This window comes from Arachis hypogaea, chromosome 13 (genome assembly GCF_003086295.3).
Source record: "Arachis hypogaea cultivar Tifrunner chromosome 13, arahy.Tifrunner.gnm2.J5K5, whole genome shotgun sequence".
Taxonomy (NCBI): Eukaryota; Viridiplantae; Streptophyta; class Magnoliopsida; order Fabales; family Fabaceae; genus Arachis; species Arachis hypogaea.
Window position 1 is genome coordinate 132,015,594 of NC_092048.1, and position 21,369 is coordinate 132,036,962.

At 32.5% G+C, this 21,369-nt stretch overlaps 2 protein-coding genes across 2 annotated transcripts; one reads left to right on the forward strand and one right to left on the reverse strand.

Annotated features, from left to right (window-relative positions):
* The first annotated feature begins 809 nt into the window (after positions 1-809).
* On the forward strand, positions 810-6,880 carry LOC112733634 (protein HESO1). The gene is made up of 9 exons (XM_025782669.3): positions 810-1,348; positions 1,873-2,183; positions 2,866-3,030; positions 4,289-4,467; positions 4,552-4,647; positions 4,788-4,857; positions 5,639-5,769; positions 6,010-6,120; positions 6,228-6,880. The coding sequence occupies exons 2-9, from the start codon at positions 2,045-2,047 to the stop codon at positions 6,657-6,659; spliced, it is 1,323 nt and encodes a 440-aa protein (XP_025638454.1). The 5' UTR covers positions 810-1,348; positions 1,873-2,044; the 3' UTR covers positions 6,660-6,880.
* A 7,042-nt stretch (positions 6,881-13,922) lies between these two features.
* LOC112733635 (protein phosphatase 2C 37) lies at positions 13,923-16,165 on the reverse strand. The gene is made up of 4 exons (XM_025782670.3): positions 15,483-16,165; positions 15,050-15,373; positions 14,823-14,928; positions 13,923-14,692 (listed from the first exon to the last, which is right to left on the reverse strand). Exons 1-4 carry the CDS (start codon positions 15,990-15,992, stop codon positions 14,331-14,333), a joined length of 1,302 nt encoding a protein of 433 aa, XP_025638455.1. The 5' UTR covers positions 15,993-16,165; the 3' UTR covers positions 13,923-14,330.
* Positions 16,166-21,369: the final 5,204 nt, after the last annotated feature.

The window sequence follows — 21,369 nt, forward strand, 5'->3', positions numbered from 1 at the left end:
AATTTTAAAGAGAAAGATTGAATTTCAATTGCAATGAGAGAGTAATACATGACATATTTTAGTTATAAAATTAATAATATAAAATAAATAATAGATAATAAATTAATAATTAAGTAACTTTTATTGATCCAACATTTAAATTTTTAGTGTTACCACTCAATAGAATTTTTTTTCCTTCACATAAAAGGCCCACTACTTTATCCTGCAGTAATTTCTAACATGTAACTTGGGCTTGGTTTGATAAATCTTTTTGAAGAGGTGCTTGTACTTTTTAAAAGCTTAAACTCTTCATTTTGTGTTTGGTAAATAAAAAAGATCATATGCTTGTGCTTGCAGCTTTTAAAAGATTGTGGTACTTTTGAAAGCACCTAGGATAGAGATTTTTAAAGTTGGCTTGTGCTTTTCAAAATTTTAAAGTCTAATGTAACATGTTAACTAATTTTCAAATTTAATGTTTACGTTTATGTCTATTATAGTATTTTTAAATTTTAAAAGCTATTTTACCAAACACAATTGATGTTGCTTATATTTATTAAAAGTTATTTTTGATTTGATTTATCAAACATAAATACTACAACTTTTAAAAAACCATCTTTTAAAAATTAACTTTTATAAGATACTTTTAAAAAGTAAAAGCTTTACCAAACTAAACCATCATCAAATTCCCCTAACAACTTGCATACTTTTCTCCACATGTCATGTATTTATAGGTCAATTAAATCTTAGTCATTCTTAACTATTATAATCTTGGCCAGTAAGACCTAATAATAATACTACTAATAACATGACAATATGAAAAAATTAATAATAACAGAATCAGTCAATCAGATGTTTAACCCATAGGGAGTTCCAATTTCCAGCCCGAAATTTTGCGTTTGGAAATTGGAACCTCTCTATTGCTGTTGGTAGTTGGTGAGGACTGAGGTGAAGTCTTCTTAATTCATGAGAATCACACTCCACATTCCACAGAACCATTTTCAAAGCAATGACCGATAGTGGACTCGTTAACCCCTCCTTTCCTTTTTTTTTCCCGCTTCCAAAATCATATCTTTGCCATCTTTAATAATTAATCAAACATCAACAGGGACTTGTCGATCTCAAAATGGGGCCTTCCAAAAAAAAGGTGGATAGAATATTACTGTTATGATGAAATGGAAAACCCCTCCTCCTAAGTTATGCTCTCGTAGACAGATATTCATAAATACCAACTGTTACTTCGCACTACTATAGCTCTCCAAGTTCCCTCCTTTCTCACTTGTAACGATTCCGACGTGAGTTTTTCTGCGACCCTTTTTGGCTTTCTTCGTTCGAAACCCTCCACGCCCTTCAAAATCCCACCTTGGACCAGGCAATTAATTTTCCTTCATTGCTCTCTTCCTCTTTCTATGTTGCCTTTCTTTTTAATGTTAAAGATTAATTCGGTGTTCATTGAGATTGGTTTGTGCTAGCTTGCCGGATTCGGTAAGTCACGGGTTTTGGAGTTTTTTTCTTTTTCTTTTTTGGGCTCGTGGGAGTTTGTGATTGGAATTGGAATTTTTGAAGTTCTGTGGTTCTGCTCATGCCATTCCCCCCCAAAGGTTGTGTGACATTGTGTTGGATGAGTTAGGTATGACATGGCATGTTTCTCGATTGCAGAGTGCCATTGATGATCAATCTTTTATGTGGATAAGTAGTTTTGTGATTGAGTGATGTTTGAGCTAGGCTGCTAGAAAATTAGAGGGGATGAAACAACTGATGAATTGTTTGTGCCTTAGATTATGAATTCTGGATATCTTCTGGTTTTAATATCTTCTATTTTTATTGTTATTATATGCACTCATTTAATTTGTTAGCCTATGCTGCAGTCATTAACTGTATGAACAATGATATCAGGTCACTAATGCTGCTTCAAGGTTTCACAGGATTTGCAATGTTTCAAGATTCCTAAGCATGTCAATTTTGATCCTTTTGTCTTCAGTTTGTCCATCTAGTGCTGCATAAAACCACTATTGCAGTTGTTTCATTGCTACATTAACTGCTATACACAGTTATCGAGATATAAAAAATGAGCAAATATGGTATGCTGGACAATGTTTTAAATGATATACTTAAGGCAGTGACACCCTTGCAAGAAGATTGGGCAGTTCGATTTGGGATTATTAATGATCTACGATTAGTTGCAGAATCTGTCGAAAGCCTGAGAGGTGAACTTCCTGAAATTTTTTTTTTTTCTGTTCCCACCTCTTTTTCTCTTTTGCTTCCTTTCTCTTTTCTTTTCTATTCTTTTCTTTTTTTTCCCTCCTAAATCTTGGTCTTGCAGTGTTGATTTAGCATAAGTAATGAAAAGAGATTGATAAAGACAATGGAAGTATTTCCGTTCTTATATTGCAGTTCCATGCATGAACATAGCTTCTAGTTTGATCCATGAAAGTTTGTAAACAAAACAGTTTCTTCACTAACTAACATGGTTCTTGACCAACAAGTTGGTTCATCCACAAGTCTTATTCCTGAAAATTGGCTGTGAAGTTATTGTTCCATTTCTAAAGTTAAAAATGTGCATTTCTTCTTTTTAGGCATATAATCCAACTTTCTTATATGACTATAACATTGATGCAATAAATTGTTGTTTTCTCCCCCATTCAATAAAATGAATTATCAAAGATGCCAAACTAGTTTGTTGCTTGAAGGTTTCTCCTATAAATAATTGAAAGTAAGATGAATTTTATTGTCTTTCACTCAGAACAATTATTCCAACATTTAGTTTTCATTATTTAATTTGGGTATCATAAATGTTTACAGATGGATTCCCATGATATACCATGAAGTTTTCCATCAATTTTGAAATTAAAGAATTAAAACTCGTATTTTACTCAATTTTTGGAACAGGAGCAACCGTGGAGCCATTTGGGTCGTTCGTGTCTAATCTCTTTACGCGCTGGGGTGACTTGGATATCTCGATTGAGTTATCAAATGGTTCACATATTTCATCTGTTGGGAAAAAACATAAACAAACATTATTGGGGGATCTTTTAAAGGCTTTGAGAACAAAAGGTGAAATTTTCTTAAACTTCTGTCACTTAGCTGTACAGAAATAGATGATAGGTTAACCATTTAGGTGCATGGTCCATTTTTCTTTTAGTTCGATAATTTCTTTCTTCGTATTCACACAACAGAAGAAATAGGTTATAAAGGTTGATGAATAACCCCCCCCCCCTCCCCCCTCTTCTTTCTTCATTCAAACTAAACTTAAATAAGTTTTTATTAAATAGCAATACAAGAAGTGGTAGTTGAAAACACAAACTACTGTATATTAATGAAGTGATGATTATGCATAATGTACTCTTCTAGATTTACAAATAAATCTACAATATGTACAATTGGAATATCATAGATTTATTTAGTTGTTTTAGCTTATTCATGGATTGTAGAGGGTAAAACTGTTGTCATATGTTACCTGAAATTGTTATTTGCATGTAATTTTTTGACAAATATGCTTAGACTTGATAGGGTAATGTAGTTATATGACTAATTTTTAAGGTTAGGAAAAGAGGAGGGGACTTCTCTTTAAAATTCTGACCTGTTTGATGTCAAGATGCACATTTTATCTTGGCTCACCTGAAAAAGATATATATATATATATATATATATATATATATATATATATATATATATATATATATATATATATACATATATATGAAGCAAAATTTTGCTTCAGAATCTGTACAAATAACATTGATTAAGGATCTTAATCGTCAACAAGTTGCTTTATAGCATCACGTGGAATATAAGATTTAATATTATTGTTGTTGCTGCTGCTGTTGTTGTCGTTGTTAAAAGAAGAATATTATTAAGACAGGGTAAAGGATGTTACAAGAGGATGGGAGGATAAGAGACCCTCCTAACAAAAAATAAGTGACAAAAAATCAGTAAAGCGTACCTACCAATCTCTTCACTTGTTTGAGAGGAAAACTCCTCTAAAAAGATATCCCGTCAATATGTTGATAACTTCATAATACCAAAAGAAACCAAAGAATCACTTGTACTTTTGGGTGAAGCATTATTATGGAAAGGTCTCAGTCCAACACGATTTTTAACCATTTCATGTCAATATTGGTTCCTACTTTTAGTAGTCATTTTATTTGAATTAGTTAGATTTTAGATTTCCATTTCTAGTGCTCATTAAGTTCTCAAATCTTCCTGGTACTTTTATGTTTTGTCAGTTTCGAAACCAAAATAAACATATGGGAATGGAATTTACCAGTTTATTTTTTGTCTTGATACATTTTGAAATAACATTAATTTGCAGGTGGGTGGAACAACTTGCAGTTCATAATCAATGCACGAGTTCCCATTTTAAAACTTAAACGCTACCCACCGGGCATATCTTGTGATATTTCGATTAATAACCTGCAGGGCCAAATGAAATCCAAGATACTACTTTGGATCAACAAAATAGATGGCCGCTTCCATGATATGGTTTTACTGGTACCTTCTTGTGGCTGAAATAGGAGTTCTTTGCAATGACAGACTTCTGCTCGATTCATATTTCATCCTTTCTAGTTTGTGTAGGTCAAGGAATGGGCCAAAGCACATAAAATCAATAACCCAAAAACTGGAACGTTCAATTCTTATTCCCTCAGTTTACTTGTAATCTTTCACTTTCAGGTACTTGTAGTCGCGTATTACATATTTCTTTTGTCCCTCCTAGCTAGGGGTTCTGAGGGATAAGGGGTTTGTGCAGCCAAAACTAGGAAATATTTAATAGCCTTCTCTATTGACATTATTTTTTTTCCCTTCTTTTTCAGACTTGTGTTCCTGCAATTTTACCACCACTCAAAGATATATACCCTGGCAATATGGTCGATGATCTTATAGGTACATTCCATCTTTGATTGATTGTGAGGCATCATGATTTATTTATTTACTTTTTGTGTGGGATGGGGGTGTGAATTTTGTTGAAGCTGAACTCGTTTGTAGAAATTTTGGATTTACAAATTGTTTGCATGCATTCAACATTAAGAATTATTTATTCCATGGTGCATACAACTTATTGCAATGCAAATAGTTCAACATGCTCCTGGTATAGTGGTATCTCCTTCTCCTCACATTAATTTTACACTATCCATGTGCGGTTTTCTTTCTTCTATTTTTTAAAATGAATTTAAAGAATTAATCCTTTATGTCAAAGTCGTGAATGCAGTCAACAGGATTAATTATGGATCATGGTGTCTTATTTTAATATTTCATAGAAATTTGGCGTTTGGTTGATAAACAGTTAATTGGCTGCTGCAGGCTTTGAGTGATGACTTTTACTTTCTTTAGTTTTTATGTTGTTCCGTCAATTTTCTTTTATCCAACGACTTTTTTCTTTAAATTTGTGTATTTATTTTTGTCTTGGACATAAGATTTGCCCTCCTTAAATAATCTCCCTTGCAAATTGCAATGCACTTCGTCTGAACACCACTTGAGGGCCAAGTACCTAAAACTTGTTCATGTGATAATCAACCAGCACCCTTTGCCATTTTTTTGTCTGGATTTATTGGCCTGGAAGGTTGCAAAACGCTTGCTGTCTCTTAAAACAGTGTTAATATGTGAATTGTGAAGCTATGTATACAAGAATAATTATGTAATTGTTTGTTATGTATAATTCGTACAGGTGTTAGAGCTGATGTGGAGGATCTTATTGCAGAAACATGTGATACCAATATAAACAGATACATATCAGACAAGTCCAGGCCGAAAAACAAAAAATCATTGGCTGAACTTTTTGTTGAATTCCTAAGAAAGGTAGATCATCATCTTCTTCCTGATTTCTGCATTGTCTTTGGTATTGTTAAGAGGCATTTGAGACTGTGTCTCTTTTTTCCCCCAAATTCTTTTAATACCATTGAAAAATATTGCATCTTTTGGTTTGTGACTGATTGTGTGGCTCTGTTTTGTGATTAATTTCCTCAATCTATATGGTACGGCCTTCTAGGCATTAGTCACACTATAGTGATGATTACAGCATGTTGCATGTTCATGCAGTTTGCTCAGATGGATTCATGGGCATCAAAGATGGGAATTTCACCACATACTGGACAATGGGAGCAGATAAAGGACAACACGAGATGGTTGCCGAAGACTTATGCGATATTTGTACTACTCTGCTCACTTGAACAATCTTAAACTGTATCATGCATACTTTTTGTAGCTCTAATTTTACTCTCTGCATCTGCATCTGCATCTGCCTTATGGTTGGTTAGGTTGAGGATCCTTTTGAGCAGCCACAAAATACTGCAAGATCTGTCAGCAGTGGACATCTACCAAAGATAGCGAAGGCATTTCTAGAGACGTATAGCATACTCATCTCAAAGAGTCAGACTCCAAACTCTCTCCTGATCTACTTGGCACCACCCCATGTGTCGAGATACATTATGAAACCTGCTATCCCAAATTATGGTGGTGGTTACCTTCACCCACCTCAGCCTCAATTTCCAAGACCTGTACGGCCACAACCACCCCCACAGCGTCATCCTCAGCAACCACCACAGCATCGCATTCAAAATGGCAGTGAAGGATCAAGCTCCAACGGTTCAACTTCAGGTGGCAGTAAAGGATCAAGTTCAATATCGAGAGCACTGCCTATGCAGGCACAAAAAAGGCAGCAGATATGGAGGCCAAGGATCATCCAATAGATGAGTTGGCAGCCAAAAATACAGTCTCTAATTACATGTTTCAACACTTGCTTTCCGGTATACAAGTAACTAGTGTCATGTGATTTGTTGTGTTATAAGATAGATTATAGCTAGCTTGATATTTTTTGCCCTCAGGGGATCCAAAAGTGATAAACATTATGAATGTCACTTAAAACATTTTTTTGGTGGGGAATTATAATTGACATTTGATTGCTGGATTATGCTCAGCTCTATTTTGGAATTTAGACAGCAAGCAGGATAATTAGTTTTACATTTGTTTTGCATTATCAAGAAAGATTAAAAAGGAAAATAGAAGGATAATTAGTATCAACATCAAAAAGAAAATAATGTGAGGATAATATGTGGTGCAAGTTATACAAGTCACGGGAATAAGAGTGGGTGATTGATAGAGTGAATAAAAACGAGAGAAAAAGGGAAGAGACATTGAATGATGATAATTATCCTCTTACTATTAATATTAATAAAGATATTTGGTTATTAACTTATTACAGTATTTAACAAATTTAGTCATAAATTGTTGGTGGCTGGAACTCTCAAAATCATTTTGGCCCAATAATTCCGTTTAAATAGGAGTGACATCACATTACAACTTTTTATTCATAAAACCATAATTTTAGAAACAAATTGACATGAACATTGAACCCCGTGAAATTCATCATTTAGCATCTTTGGGAAGTCATTAATTATTATTTCATGTTCTTTTCATTATCTTTTCCCACATCAATTAGACTGGACCAATCAGCTTAACACAAAAATGCATGTCCAAAAGCTAAAATTGGCTGCGAAATTGAAGTGTGAATGTGGGGAATGAGTAATGCAATAATCACTTAAAAAATATCCCTACTAATTCCTATGTTCATTTCAAATAGTAGTTGCAGCCTGATAAGTCATGACTCATAAGCACCATATAAGTTTGTCATGATCAAATTATTGCAACATGCATAACCAAGTCCCTTGGCCCTTTGATTTCAATATCAAGAAAGATCCATAACTCATATCATGACACCCAAATTAGGTAAGCTAATCAGGTATAAAGAACGTTAATGGTGATTATATATGAGTCTAAATGTCAAATTCAGTGCTTTTTTTCACACACACAAAAAAAAGTGAAAAAGAATAATATGGGATTCGTAGATACAACTAGTCCATGGTAGACACCAAAAAAAAAATAACTAACTAGTCCATGGCCCAACAATCAAAAGGAGCAATCAGCATCAAATCAAAAGGAAGTATAGTCTATGAAAGAAAAAAAAAAGGAAATCTAGTCTGTCTCAAGAGAAAAAAGACAGTGATAGAGAGAGGAAAATCTAGTCCAGCTAATAGATGGTGACATAAAAAGAGAATTAAAATCTACGTGTCTACCTTCGATTCAATTTTGTAGATGAGCTTCCATATGTTTGGTTCATCAGTTACATTGGTTTGTTTGAGGTGATTAACGGGGTGGAATCTAACAGGCAGGGACACCCAAAAACCTTTTTTTTTTAAGAATTTAATGGTGATACACTCTAAAGCATTTTACACATTCATGTACTAAAATTAAATTTTATTTTTAAAAAAATATTATTAGAATTTTTTAAATATGGTTGAATTTTCTTTTTCTTTTTCCTGTCATATTACGGATAAAAAATAGACTGTGTCGTATTGATTTAAATTATCAAATTTATTTTCTAAATTATGGAAAAAAAAAAAAGCATCAAAGAAATCACTATATGACTCAGACTATAATTAATTTTAAACTTTTGATGTGTCGAGTTTTTGGCTTGCCAATTCACGTACGGTACGGGAGGGAACTATAGGAATAGCAATATAGCATAACAGCAATATCCTCTATCCATCCACGACACTTAAAAGGGACTCCCAACAAAGAACAGTGTACTTGTTATTACTGGCAACTTATTAGACATTGTACTCGCCAAATCGCATTTTTCAAATAACAGATGTATATATTTTCATATGATATAAAAATATAAAACCAAAAGTTTTGTGAAAACTTCTTTTGTAGATTTTCTACTCTGACCTGATATATATTTTAATTTAAAAATACACGTGTATAAAAAATTAGTCAATTCGTATTTGTATATAAATAAAAAATTTGATGTGCACAAAAAATTAACAATCATATTTTTTTTGTATAAATAAATGTATTATATATATATATATATATATATATATATATATATATATATATATATATATATGATAAAATTGTAAAAGAATAAGAAAAAAAAAAGAATGCGAATTTTTATTGATTATTGATTGATTGGATTGTATTGAATTGAAGTGTAAACTGTGAAGGTAAAATTAAGTATATATAGAGTATTGGCCTATGAAAGATAAAAGCGCGAATTTTTATTGATTATTGATTGATTGGATTGTATTGAATTGAAGTGTAAACTATGAAGGTAAAACTAAGTATATATAGAGCATTGGCCTATGAAAGATAAAAGCAAATAAAGATAAGATAGAGATAAAGATAAAGATAACTATAAGATAAGATAAAGACTAAAATTATAATTGAATTTGTGTATTCTGTTGGGCTGAATTTGTGGGCCGTGAGACGTCTTTATTGTTGTCATGGGCTAAGGTGGAAGAGTAGTTTAATACGCCCTCGCAAGTTAGAGGATGAAAGATGTCAAGAATACTAAGCTTATTCAGACTAAGATGGAAGGGTTGAGGAGACAAAGGCTTGGTAAAGATGTTAGCTAGTTGCCCAGAAGAGGGAATTGGGAGAAGTTTCATCACTCCAGCTTGAGCTTTTTATCGAACCAAATGACAATCAACCTCTAAATGTTTGGTCCGTTCATGAAAAATCGGGTTAGCAGCAATATGAAGAGCACATTATCACAATATAAAACTGGTGGGTGGATATGAGAGATGCGTAAAAATTGTAACACATTTAGTATCCATTGAAGTTCACAAGTTGTGTTGGCAAGTGCACGATATTCTGCTTCCGTGGATGAGCGGGCAACGGTGGTTTGTTTCTTGGTCTTCCAAGAGACTAAAGAACTGCCTAAGAAGAAACAATAACCTGTTAAAGATCGCCGAGTGTCAGGACATCCGACCCAATCAGAGTCACTGAAGCCGAGAAGCCAAATTTCTAATTCCCTTGGAAAGAAAAGTCATTTGCCAGGACTAGTTTTCAGATATCGTAACACATGCTTGGCAGCTTGAAGATGAGATTCAGTAGGAGATGCCATGAATTGACTTAATTGTTGAGTGGCATACATGATTTTCGATCGAGTAGTAGTGAGATAGATAAGACGGCCAACCAAACGGCGATATACAAAAGGGTCGGATAGCATGGGACTTTTGTCTTGATATAGTCTTGTGGTACTATCCATTGGAACAGAGGCAGGTTTAGCACCTAATAAACCAGAATCCTCCAAAAGATCAAGACAATATTTTCTCTGAGATAAGCAAATTTCTTTCTCTGATTGAGCAACCTCAATACCCAAAAAATATTTTAATAGGCCCAAGTCTTTAATTCGGAAGTGTTGGTGCAAAATAGACTTAGTGGCAGTAAGTTTAGAAATGGAATTACCAGTGAGAACAATGTCGTCAACATAGACTAAAAAGATGGAAATTTGATCACAAATGAATTTGACAAATAGACTATAATCAGATGAGATCTGCTAATATCCATGAGATAGCAAAAGATGAAAAAGTTTGTCATACCACATACGATTAGATTGTCGTAAACCATACAGTGACTTTAGTAGCTTACAGCATTGATTCGGTTGAGGAGATGTAAATCCGGGTGGCAGAATCATATAAACATCCTCAGAAAGATCCCCATGTAAGAAAGCATTATTGACATCCAACTGATGTATGGGCCAATGCTTCATAGAGGCCAATACTAAAACTAATCTGATGGTGGCAGGCTTGATAACAGGAGAAAAAGTTTCCAAGAAATCAACACCTTCAGTTTGAGTGAACTCTTTAGCCACAATGCGTGCTTTATATCGATCAACTGAACCATCAGGCTTGCGTTTGATACGATAGACCCATTTACAGCCAACCGACTTAACCCCTGCAGGGCAATCAACAAGACGCCAAGTTTTGTTCAGCTCAAGAGCATTCAACTCATCTTTCATAGCACTACGCTAATTAGAGTGTTGATTGGCGTCCTTAAAAGACTTTGGCTCAACGTCATAATGTAGGGATAAAAGAAACTTTTTATGTGAAGATGAAAGAGAAGAAAAAGACATGACTGAAAATAAATGATACTTGCACTTTGAGAGAGATTGATTTGTAGAGATGAGAGAAGAATTACACAAGTAATCAGAGAGATATGTTGGAGGTCAGTGAGGCCGGTCGGAATGACGAGGATGGGGTTGCTCAGGTGGTGAAGAAGGTGACGGGGGATAAGAAGGTGATGGTGGACTGGTGTCTAGTGTTGAAAGTGATTCGATGGTCATTGGTTCAACTTGGTTAGGAAACGATAGTGAGGAAGAAGGAGAGGTTGTTGGAAAAAAATAAAGAATTAGGTGGAGTTGGGTCAATGGGTATAGGTGAGGGTTCAACTGGAAGACTAATTGAATCTTGTTTTTGAGAATGTGTGTTTGGCAATGTTGGGTTGAGTGTATGGAATTTGACATTTTTTGTGACTAAGGGCAAGATTATTTCATAAAAAATCACGTTTCTAGAAATATCAATTCTTTTATCTTCTAAAACATAAACAATATATCATTTAAAACCATGTTGAAAGTCAATAAATACAGCCTTTTTGGCTCTTGGATCAAATTTTGATCTGTTTGCCATTAGGGTAGAAACAAAACATAAGCATCCAAAAACTTTAAGGTCATGATAATTTGGTGGATGATTGAATAAAATCTCAAATGGTGTTTTAAAATTAATTGCGGATGATGAAACTCTATTAAGTAAATAAACAGCATGTCTAACAGTATAAGACCAAAAAGATGATGGTAAATTAGATTGAAACATAAGAGCACGAGCTATATTCAAAATATGTTGATGCTTGCGTTCTACCCTTCCATTTTGTTGAGGAGTTTCAACACAACTACGTTGATGAATAATGCCCTTTAAAGCATAAAAATCAGGTAAAATAAATTCTGGTCCATTATCGGAACGAATAGTTTTGACTTTGGAGTTGAATTGTGTTTCGATTAAAGTAATAAAATTTTTTATTTGATTTTGCACTTCTCCTTTTTATTTTAATAAAGTAACCCATCTAAAGCGGCTAAAATCATCAACAATAGTAAAAAAAATATTTATGATTATGAATAGAATTTTGTCGAAACGGACCCCAAATATCAAAGTGTAATAAATCAAAACTTGAATTGGCTTTGTTAAAACTTTGAGAAAATAAAAGTTTCTTTTGTTTAGAAAGATGACAAATGTCACAAGTCTCGTCATGATGCATAGAGATAAAAGAAATTTTTTATGTAAATGATTAAGTCTTTGCCCAGAAAGGTGTCCTAAACGAAAATGCTATATATTGGAAGGTGTAATGAGTGGAGATTGGATGGAATTTATGGAGTGTGTAGTGGATGAATTTTTACCGAAATTTGGTTCAAAGACATATAATCCCTCTCTCATTCTGGACAAATCAATCGTCCCCAAGTTGTTGCTCTGTAGAGTACAAGAAGAAGATAAAAAAGTGAGTTCACATATGAGTGCTGAAGTAATTTTTGAAACAGAGATAATATTAAAGTTAAAATGAAGTAAATAAAGAACATCATGAAGAACCAAGGATAGTGAAAATTGAACGATGCCTTTATAAGAAACAGTAGTTCGAGAACCATTTGGTAAATGAACAATAATAGGAGAAATTTGTGTGTAAGAAATAAACCAAGACAAATTTGATGCAATGTGATCTGTGGCACCAGAATCAATGATCCAAGTATTCAAGAATGAATCTCAATTTGAAGAATTGTTAACAGTAGAAAACGTATTGAAAGAACAAAGATAATGAGTAGTTGGACTTGACAAAAGCTCAAGTTGGTTTGAAGGACGAGCTTTTTCATTGAAAAGAAGTGTCATGAAAGAAAAGTGTTAGGCTGACGAAAGGTCCAAAAGAGACTCCGGATGAAATTATCTAGTACAGAGTAAGGAGGTTGATTATTCATAGTGAAAGGAGAGGTTGAAGGGATTTTAAAATCTGAATTGGTTGATTTATCCATGGATGTCAGCAGAGCTCATACCATGATAAAATTGCGAAAGAATAAGAAAAAAAAAAGAATGCGAACTTTTATTGATTATTGATTGATTGAATTGTATTGAATTGAAGCATAAACTATAAAGGTAAAATTAGGTATATATAGAACATTGACCTATGAAAGATAAAAGCAAATAAAAATAAGATAGAGATAAAGATAAAGATAAAGATAACTATAAGATAAGATAAGGACTAAAATTATAATTGAATTTGTATATTCTGTTGGGTTGAATTTGACTTTTTTATTGTTGTCATGGATTAAGATAGAAAAATAATTTAATATATTAAATTTATTTTTAATATATATTTTGAATTTTTTTTATACAGGATTCTATCTAGTATCTACTACTTAACCATGGTCAAGATTTAAAATTCAATATAATATATTAAGAGTCAACATATTTAACTATTTAACTAAAATATATATATATTATATATATATATTGTTTAAGTGATAAAGATAATTTTGTACCAGGCCATCTCATAAATTATCACTTTGAATTTAGAACTCTGATACCATATCATGAAACTACTTATTCTAAAAATTTTAGTTGATAGAAAAAAATAACACTAATAGTTATATCTCTAATACTAAATTGAACATCTCTAAACCTTCATTATACACTACAAATATTTTATTGACTTTATTGGCTCCTAATACTTCCTCTGGTTTAATTAAAGAATAATTCACGTATATTATCTCATACCGAGTCCGAGTGCCTTGGTACTATGTTCTACAAATGTCAAATGGCCTTTCAAGTTTCAACTATGTTCACCGATACTAATCACACAATAATGTCTATCAAAACATGTATCGGCAAGTGAGCGGAACTTCGAAAAACACAAATCTGTAATCTCCTTTGAGATGATAAACTTGAGGAATATTCCCGATCTTTTAATTACTAGATTTGGAAGTGTCTTCTGTAGATTATCGCTACAGAAATATTATTTTGAGTCAATTAAAAATCGATCTCTGCCTCTCTGATGTCTAACGAAGCAGGAATACATATTGCATATAAAAATAAAATAAGCTTAACTGGAAAGGAAACGAGAGACTCGAGATAGATAAAGAAAAGAAATAAGCTTCCACAGGTTGGTTATTCATTACCAATCTTTGCATTAATTAATCATAGTAATTATGAGATAAAACAAACTTAACTGGAACAAACTATGAACCAAAACAGAATCTATTAGACCCGTTGTGTCAACCGGCTGATTTAGTCCTTTGCTGACACAAATTCCCCACACTAAATATTTTTCCTATAATTTCATAATGCTACGATTTAATTTTCTTCCTTACTTGACTCGAGAACCTAGCTAAATACCATTACATAATCGCATTCAATAACCAAAATGCCCAACACCCCCACCGTTTTCTTCCAACAAACAAGGTCCTTCGAAAAATGGAGGGTGGCCAATGGCCATTGAAGTTAAAAGGCTATTTCATTCATTCATCCGTCGGTATCATCAATTCAATTAACGTTGTCGTTATTGTTGGGATTAGTCCGTTGTTGGCCCCTCCTCAAGTCAACTACCACCACGCTCACATTATCCTCGCTGTGCCTCGCCAGCGCCAACTTCGTCAGCAGAATGGAAGCATCTGAGCACGCCCTATCGGATCCGTCCGCTGCCACGCCACTCCCCGACGGAGACCCCGGCGGCGACGGCGGCTTCTGCGCCTTGAGACACATCCGCACCACCCCGCACGCAGTGTCATTTGACACCACGTCCCACAAACCGTCACTCGCAATAATCAAACACTCATCATCGTGTCTCCTCTCAGTAACGGTCACCTCCGGTTCCGGGATCACGTACGGTTTCAGATAATTATCCCCTGAAAGAAACAAAACGGAAATCGTTAAGTTCTAGAATGTGAACCGCCTCAGTAACGATGCGACCGTAACGCAAAATAATCATATTAAAACGCATGGTGCTAACGTGCGCAGTTGTTGCTCAACACTCACCTATGGCTCTAGACATGGCTAGCATCCCAAGCACCCTGGGAACATCCCAATAGATCACGCGCCCTCCTGCTGCTTGAACCCGGATCAGTTCGTCGGGTCGGTCAGGCTGCAATAAAAGGATTCGAATAATAGTTAGGCCACGTGTCATGCAAGCGCCAAAGTAACGTTTCTCTATTTTTATTTTTCTATTTCCCGGGAAAAATAAAATCAAGAAAGTAAGAACTGACCTTGTGATCGGAGGACAGGGGGATGGCCACGCCGTTGCGGCAGAGCACCGCGCGTGAGTCGCCGCAGTTGGAGACAACGATCTTCTCGGAGGTGACGACGGCGACAGCGGCAGTGGATCCGACAGCGTCGCAGTGTGGACTCTGAAGCTCGCAGCGGCAGGCGGAGGAGTGATTCGCCTTGCTCCAGATGTGTACGTCGTCGTCCATGCGCAAGAACCCATGCTCCATCACGGATTTCCATTCCAACTCTTGTTCATCCTTCTTCGCTCCACTGATTTCATCCTTCACAATATCATGCAGCCTCTCCTTGCACAGCGTCGCAACCTGCATACACGAAACCGGTTTAAGTTAAAACCATAACCAGATCCACTTCTACATTCTACGAGCGTATTTAAGCAACTGAAAATTGAAGCGGCTAAGCTAGAGTGCTTACATGTGAGCAACCGTGACCGTCAAACACGCCGAAGTAATGGAACCCTCTGTGACTCTCATCGCAGAAAGAAGGACGCACACAAACCGAATCCTCCATGTCTCGTCTCCTTCCGCAAACGGAAGTCACGCCGAACTTCGGACACTCTTCAAAAACCTTCTCATTTCCCAAACCTTCCGCCGTCAAACTCAACTGAGAAGAAACCTTGGACCGTTTCGTTTCCGAAACTGTGCCATCTTCGTTGTTAACCAGCTGCTTAGATCCGTCCTCCTTGTTCTGCCCGGCAACAAAGGAGCCGCGGTTCTCCGCGACGTTGCCGCGCTCCCTGGGAACCGCGCAAAGGTCCATCCTCTGCCGTTTCCGGGAAGCCTCGGGCGCCGCCACCGTCGCCACGTCGGTCATTAACCTCAAAGAAAGCAAGTCTAGGCTCCTTCGCCTGGACGGGCGTTGGCTTGGCTCGATTGGAGCCGTTGCTTCGCCTTCTCCAACAACACCACAGCAAATCCCAGCCATTCAAATTTTGAAACTCCAAAAACGATGAAATATTGAAATATCGAAACACAGGAAGAGTAGGATATATATAGAGAAGTAAGAGAGAAGAAAAAAATTTTAAAATAAAAAAATGGAGTGAATGAAGGAAAGAGGGGGGAGAAGGAGCATTTTCTACTGAAGGGGGAGGGAGGCCCAAGGTTAGGGAATTCAAGTAGGGCCCACAGTAAATGGACGGGCAGGGTGCCCGTCACCGTCAAAGAGTAGCGCGAAGCGATCTCAGCCGTTGAAGTGATCAGGGTTGGGGTTTGGCAGGGGAACACGTGGTAAGGTGGCCTTTTTGAAAAAGGGTGTACGTGGCACCAATGATTTGGATCCACGGTAGGTTTAGATGTTTTTTTTCCTTTTCTGACACGCATGTGGCCCGCTTCTTGTTATTCTCTCTCTCTTTCTTCCAATTCCAATTCGAAAACTATATCACATATCATAGTAGCTTTCAATTTCACCTTTGATTTGATTTGGTTTGAGTCTTACCCGCAAAATATTTTCCCACTTCGCATTTTTTTTCCTTTTTGTTGGTTAATTTTAGTTTTAGCTCCCTATGCATGCCACTTTTCGGTCTGTTAGGACACTCGGCTAGAGGATGTCACCACGTGGCTCCATCTTAGGATACGAGATTCCTGTTCGATTCTGGTCTTCACGCCCGCCTCTCTTCCGTTTACATAGCACGCGCCTTTAGATTCTGCTTTTGGTCTCTCCCCCTCTTATTTTGTCTTCACTCCACCGCATTTTGTATTCTTTCTTTTTTTTTTTTCCGAATAGTTTTTTTTTTAATTAAAAATTATTTCCAAACTTAAAATTTTTATTTAAAAAAAAAAATTATACCATTTAAAATATAGTTGGTTGCCAAAGTAACATATTCTTATTGTCTCCGATGCTATTTGAATAAATCGATACAATTTGTAAAACCTCAGTCGGGATTCTAATTCAGTTATCTAAATAACAATTAATTAGTTTCTTAACAAAACACATTACGATCCTTAATAATTTATTTCGTTTTACTCTTTTATTAATTTTTTCGTAAAATCTTAACGAATTCATCTTTTATTTCCTAATGTTAATTGTAATAATATGTTACGCAACTATTTGATAAGATAAAACAATTTTTGTACTGTTAATTCTCTTTTCGCCGATGATATTAATTGAGTCTCAGAAATTATATCTCATTAGTCATCACACTTATTGAACATGTGAATTTTTTTCTTCTTATGAACAAGAATGAAATGTTGAGAATCTGGTTAGCCGGAACTCGAACGTTATTAATTCTATGCAAGCGTAACGGATATCATAGGAATGAATGAGATTATTAGTTCAGAAAAACGATAAGGGTAATGTTATGCAGACAAAAAAAATAGCTAATTTGTCTTATTTAGCATTAATTAATTGTTGTAATAATTAGTGAATGTTAAATAAAATAAATTATAGCTGTTTTTGGCTGATTTTCTTTTGTTATCAAATATTTCCGAAACGATAAATTATGATAACGGAATGTACATCTTGAACTGTAAATGCCTAATAATGGTTAGTTGAAAAATGTATAATATAAGAAAAAGGAGAATTTAAGAGGTAAAACATATTTTACTAAAATTTCTCTAAAAGTATTACTGATTTAAACATTAGAATGTATTTAATTTGCAGATTTTATCTTTTTGGAAACTAAAAAAATATTTTAATTATGCTGAAAAATATTTGGTGACACATTTTTATTTGTCAGATTACTAATATAAAATATAAATTATATATAGAGTGAAAAGGATAGAGAGAAATAGAAAAAAAAAAGAAAGGTAGATAAGAAAATGTAAGAAGAAGGTTTATTAATTTTAGAGAAAAATATTTTTTTTTAATTTTAATAAAAGAGTGTCATATAACACATTTTAACTATTAAATTAGTTATATAACATAACTATATTTCAATTTTGATATTTTAATTTTAATTTTAATTTAATTTGAATACAATTAGAGAATTTTATATATATTTTAATTGTCAAATTTATAATTAGTCATTGATAATGATATATAAAAAGATAAAATGAATGAAAAATGAGAAAAAAAAAAAAAAAAAAAAGAAGAGAAGAATTTTTTAATTTTAAAAAAATTAATTTTAATTGTAATATATAGCTTCGCGGTTTCAAGGATTAATAATAAAATTTAATTTTAATGTACTGTTTAATATAAAATTATTTTATATATATATATTTAATTATATAATATTATATTAATAAAAATAATTATTTATTATATTAAATATATAAATAATCGTGAAAAGAATAGTTAGTAATTATATGACTGTATGCATACAAATTAAACTCTAACAATAAAATGTGAAAAACAAGTAACATAATGCTTGCGGTTAAATTCGACATCAAATCAAAATATTTGAAGCATAATCATGCTTTATGACATCTATCGATCACTCTCGCCGGCCTTGCTAGAATCAGAATTTTGGGTGGATTTCCTTAGCTAAGAAAAAATGGTTGTTTTCACGATGGTTTTGTGATTTGGCGCTCTCCTATTGCATGCATGCAGGCATGCAGCCACACCTGTCGGTAAATGTGTGGGCATATATTCGATCTTAAGGAAACCAGGTTAAATTTCTCCCCCATTTTATTTTCGGTGCAATAATATACATATATAATGTCTTTATTAAACTCTTAAAATATTTATTAAAAATATTTATAAATAGCACACCAATAAAAAAAATCAATAATCATACCGAAACAAGTACCAATAATAATGAATGGGCAGAAGGTTATCAAGAGTCAAGACAACTCTCATCTAGTTTAAAAATATCTTCCAAAAATACATATTTTAATTATAACTTTTTTTTTTATTGTTTTCTAACAATTACTGTTTATAAAGAATATGTATTTTTTTTTTTTTTTCAAAACCATGGCTAACATACATCATATAATCTATGGAAGTCTATGAAACGTAGATATTTTGCTAAATTGTCATATTCACGTATTAAATACGATATTTATTGATATTTATTCGATATATGTGTCTATTATATTTAATCGTATCTTAATAAAAAAATAATATATTTAGATACATTTAAATATTATTACGTATTAGTATATTCAATTTTATTCTTAACATATATTATTAAAATAAATTTAAAAATAATATATATTATTATTTATTAAAATAAAATTTAAATATTTTATATATATATTAAAAAAACACTGAAAATAATTAAAAAATTATTTTATATTTTAATATAAATAATATTATTATAATTTATTTAAAAAAATATTTTATATTATATATATATATATATATCGTATTTTATATCTTATAAAATTTCAAAACGTATATATCTACATATTCTGTATTGTTATCAAGATCGGATCCGTACATCAGATTAAAATAATTGATTTAATTAGCCGTGAAGTTTATCTTTAGTATTTTCATCATTTTAAAGTATGTAAATAAAAATGTGAAAACAAACAAACTAAGAACGGTACGCTAAGCTTTTAATATTTACAATGATTAAGAAACTCACCTACGGTCTGATTTACATGAAATTATTTTTGGATAAATAATATGTGTTATTATTTAGTTTTAAAAAAATTAATTTATTTTATATAAATAATTTAATTAAAAAATTAATTGATATAATTATGGTATTAGATTTTTTATTATATTTTATTTTAAAAATAAATTGATTAATTTAGATTGAAAAATTATAATTAATTGTTTATTATATAATTTTTTTAATCAAAATTATAATTAAAAATAATTAAAAAAATAAAATTATCTAATATATTAGACTAGTTCAATGTTAATGAAATTTTTTTATTATAAAATATAAAAAAAATTAATTTAAAAAAAATTATGTTATTTTTTAAGATTTAATTTGTTTTATTGTGTTTTCATAAAATTTACACAAAATTCACCTATCACATTGACTAAACTTATTTATTTACGTAAAGTTTGTTTATTGACTAAACTTATTTATTTACGTGATATAATAAGTAAATTTTGTGCAAACTTTATGAAAACACAATAAAAAAAATTAAATCCTAAACAATAACATGATTTTTTTTAGAATTAATTTTTTTAATATTTTATAATAGAAATAAAAAATCTGATTAACATCGAGATGGTCTAATATATTAGATAATTTTATTTTTTAATAAATTTTAATTATAATTTTGGTTAAAAAGATTATATAATAAACAATTAACTATAATTTCTCAATTTAAATTCGTCAATTTATTTTTAAAATAAAATACGATTAAAAATTTAACATTATAACTATATTAATTAGTTTTTAAATTAAATTATTTGTATAAAATAAACCGATTTTTTTGAAACCAAATAATAACGCGTATTATAATAACATGTGTCATCTATCCAAAAATAATTTTATGTGAAGTCGATTGGCGAATTTTCACCTTATAATGAAGCATTAAAAAAATTCAAAAATAATTAAATTGATAAATGGTGAAGCTTTATATGTAATTATGTTAATATAAAATTAATAATTAAAAATTATTAAAAAATAATTTATTTAAATTTATTAAATTATATAATAATTTTTAAATATTAATTTAATACAAAAATAATTACACATAAATTCCTACCTTCATAAATTTTCTTACCAGACTAAACCCATAAATAAAACGTGATCATCGATAGCAATGAAACACGTATCTACCCACACTTATGATTAGAACTTTTCTTTTCTTATTTTAAGGGTATGATTATTTATTTATTTGTTATTATGCTGATAAACGGATGCTGGAAATAAATGCACTAATGAAAGGGATTAAACAGCTTAACACCAAGTAATAAAATATTAAAATTAATCCTTTCCCCTACTTGGAGAGGAAGAGAAGAGAAGAGCGTGAAGAAGAGAGAGGGGCGAGGCGAGTGGAGTTGAGAGGGGGGAGAAGGTTCGCTTTAGTGTTGGCGGTTCCAGTTGTCCAATGAAAGCGATGTACGTAACAAGCGATATTTCGACACGAGATTTGGATCTTTTAAATTTTAAATTTTATTTTAGAGAATAAAATTTGATTTTTTTTATTTATTTTATAAGTGAAAATAAAATATAAAAAAAAAATTATTCAAAAATTTTTTATAATAAAATTTAAAATTTAAAGAATTTAAATTTTTTAACACTTGTGGGACCGCATGTCAAACCCCATTGACGCCTTCCCGAATATCTCTCATCTCCTTCAACCCTCATTATTGCTTTTCGGACGCGTGGCTTCTTCTTACGTCCATGCCCGGCCCCTAACCTCTTCTTCAACCCAACATTTCATTCTTCTCTTTTCATTGACATTTCTCTCGCTTATATTTACGAGCGAATAAAGGTCAGCGAAATTTTGTATTT

Excerpts from the sequence above, each read along its gene's own strand:
- LOC112733634 (XM_025782669.3), top strand. The coding sequence starts at position 2,045 with ATGAGCAAATATGGTATGCTGGACAATGTTTTAAATGATATACTTAAG. Across the intron at positions 2,184-2,865 it reads ATCTGTCGAAAGCCTGAGAG|GAGCAACCGTGGAGCCATTT; the intron begins GTGAACTTCCTG and ends TTTTTGGAACAG. Across the intron at positions 4,468-4,551 it reads TCCATGATATGGTTTTACTG|GTCAAGGAATGGGCCAAAGC; the intron begins GTACCTTCTTGT and ends TAGTTTGTGTAG.
- LOC112733635 (XM_025782670.3), bottom strand. The coding sequence starts at position 15,992 with ATGGCTGGGATTTGCTGTGGTGTTGTTGGAGAAGGCGAAGCAACGGCT. Across the intron at positions 15,374-15,482 it reads ACGGTCACGGTTGCTCACAT|GTTGCGACGCTGTGCAAGGA; the intron begins GTAAGCACTCTA and ends TCGTGTATGCAG. Across the intron at positions 14,693-14,822 it reads AGCCATGTCTAGAGCCATAG|GGGATAATTATCTGAAACCG; the intron begins GTGAGTGTTGAG and ends TGTTTCTTTCAG.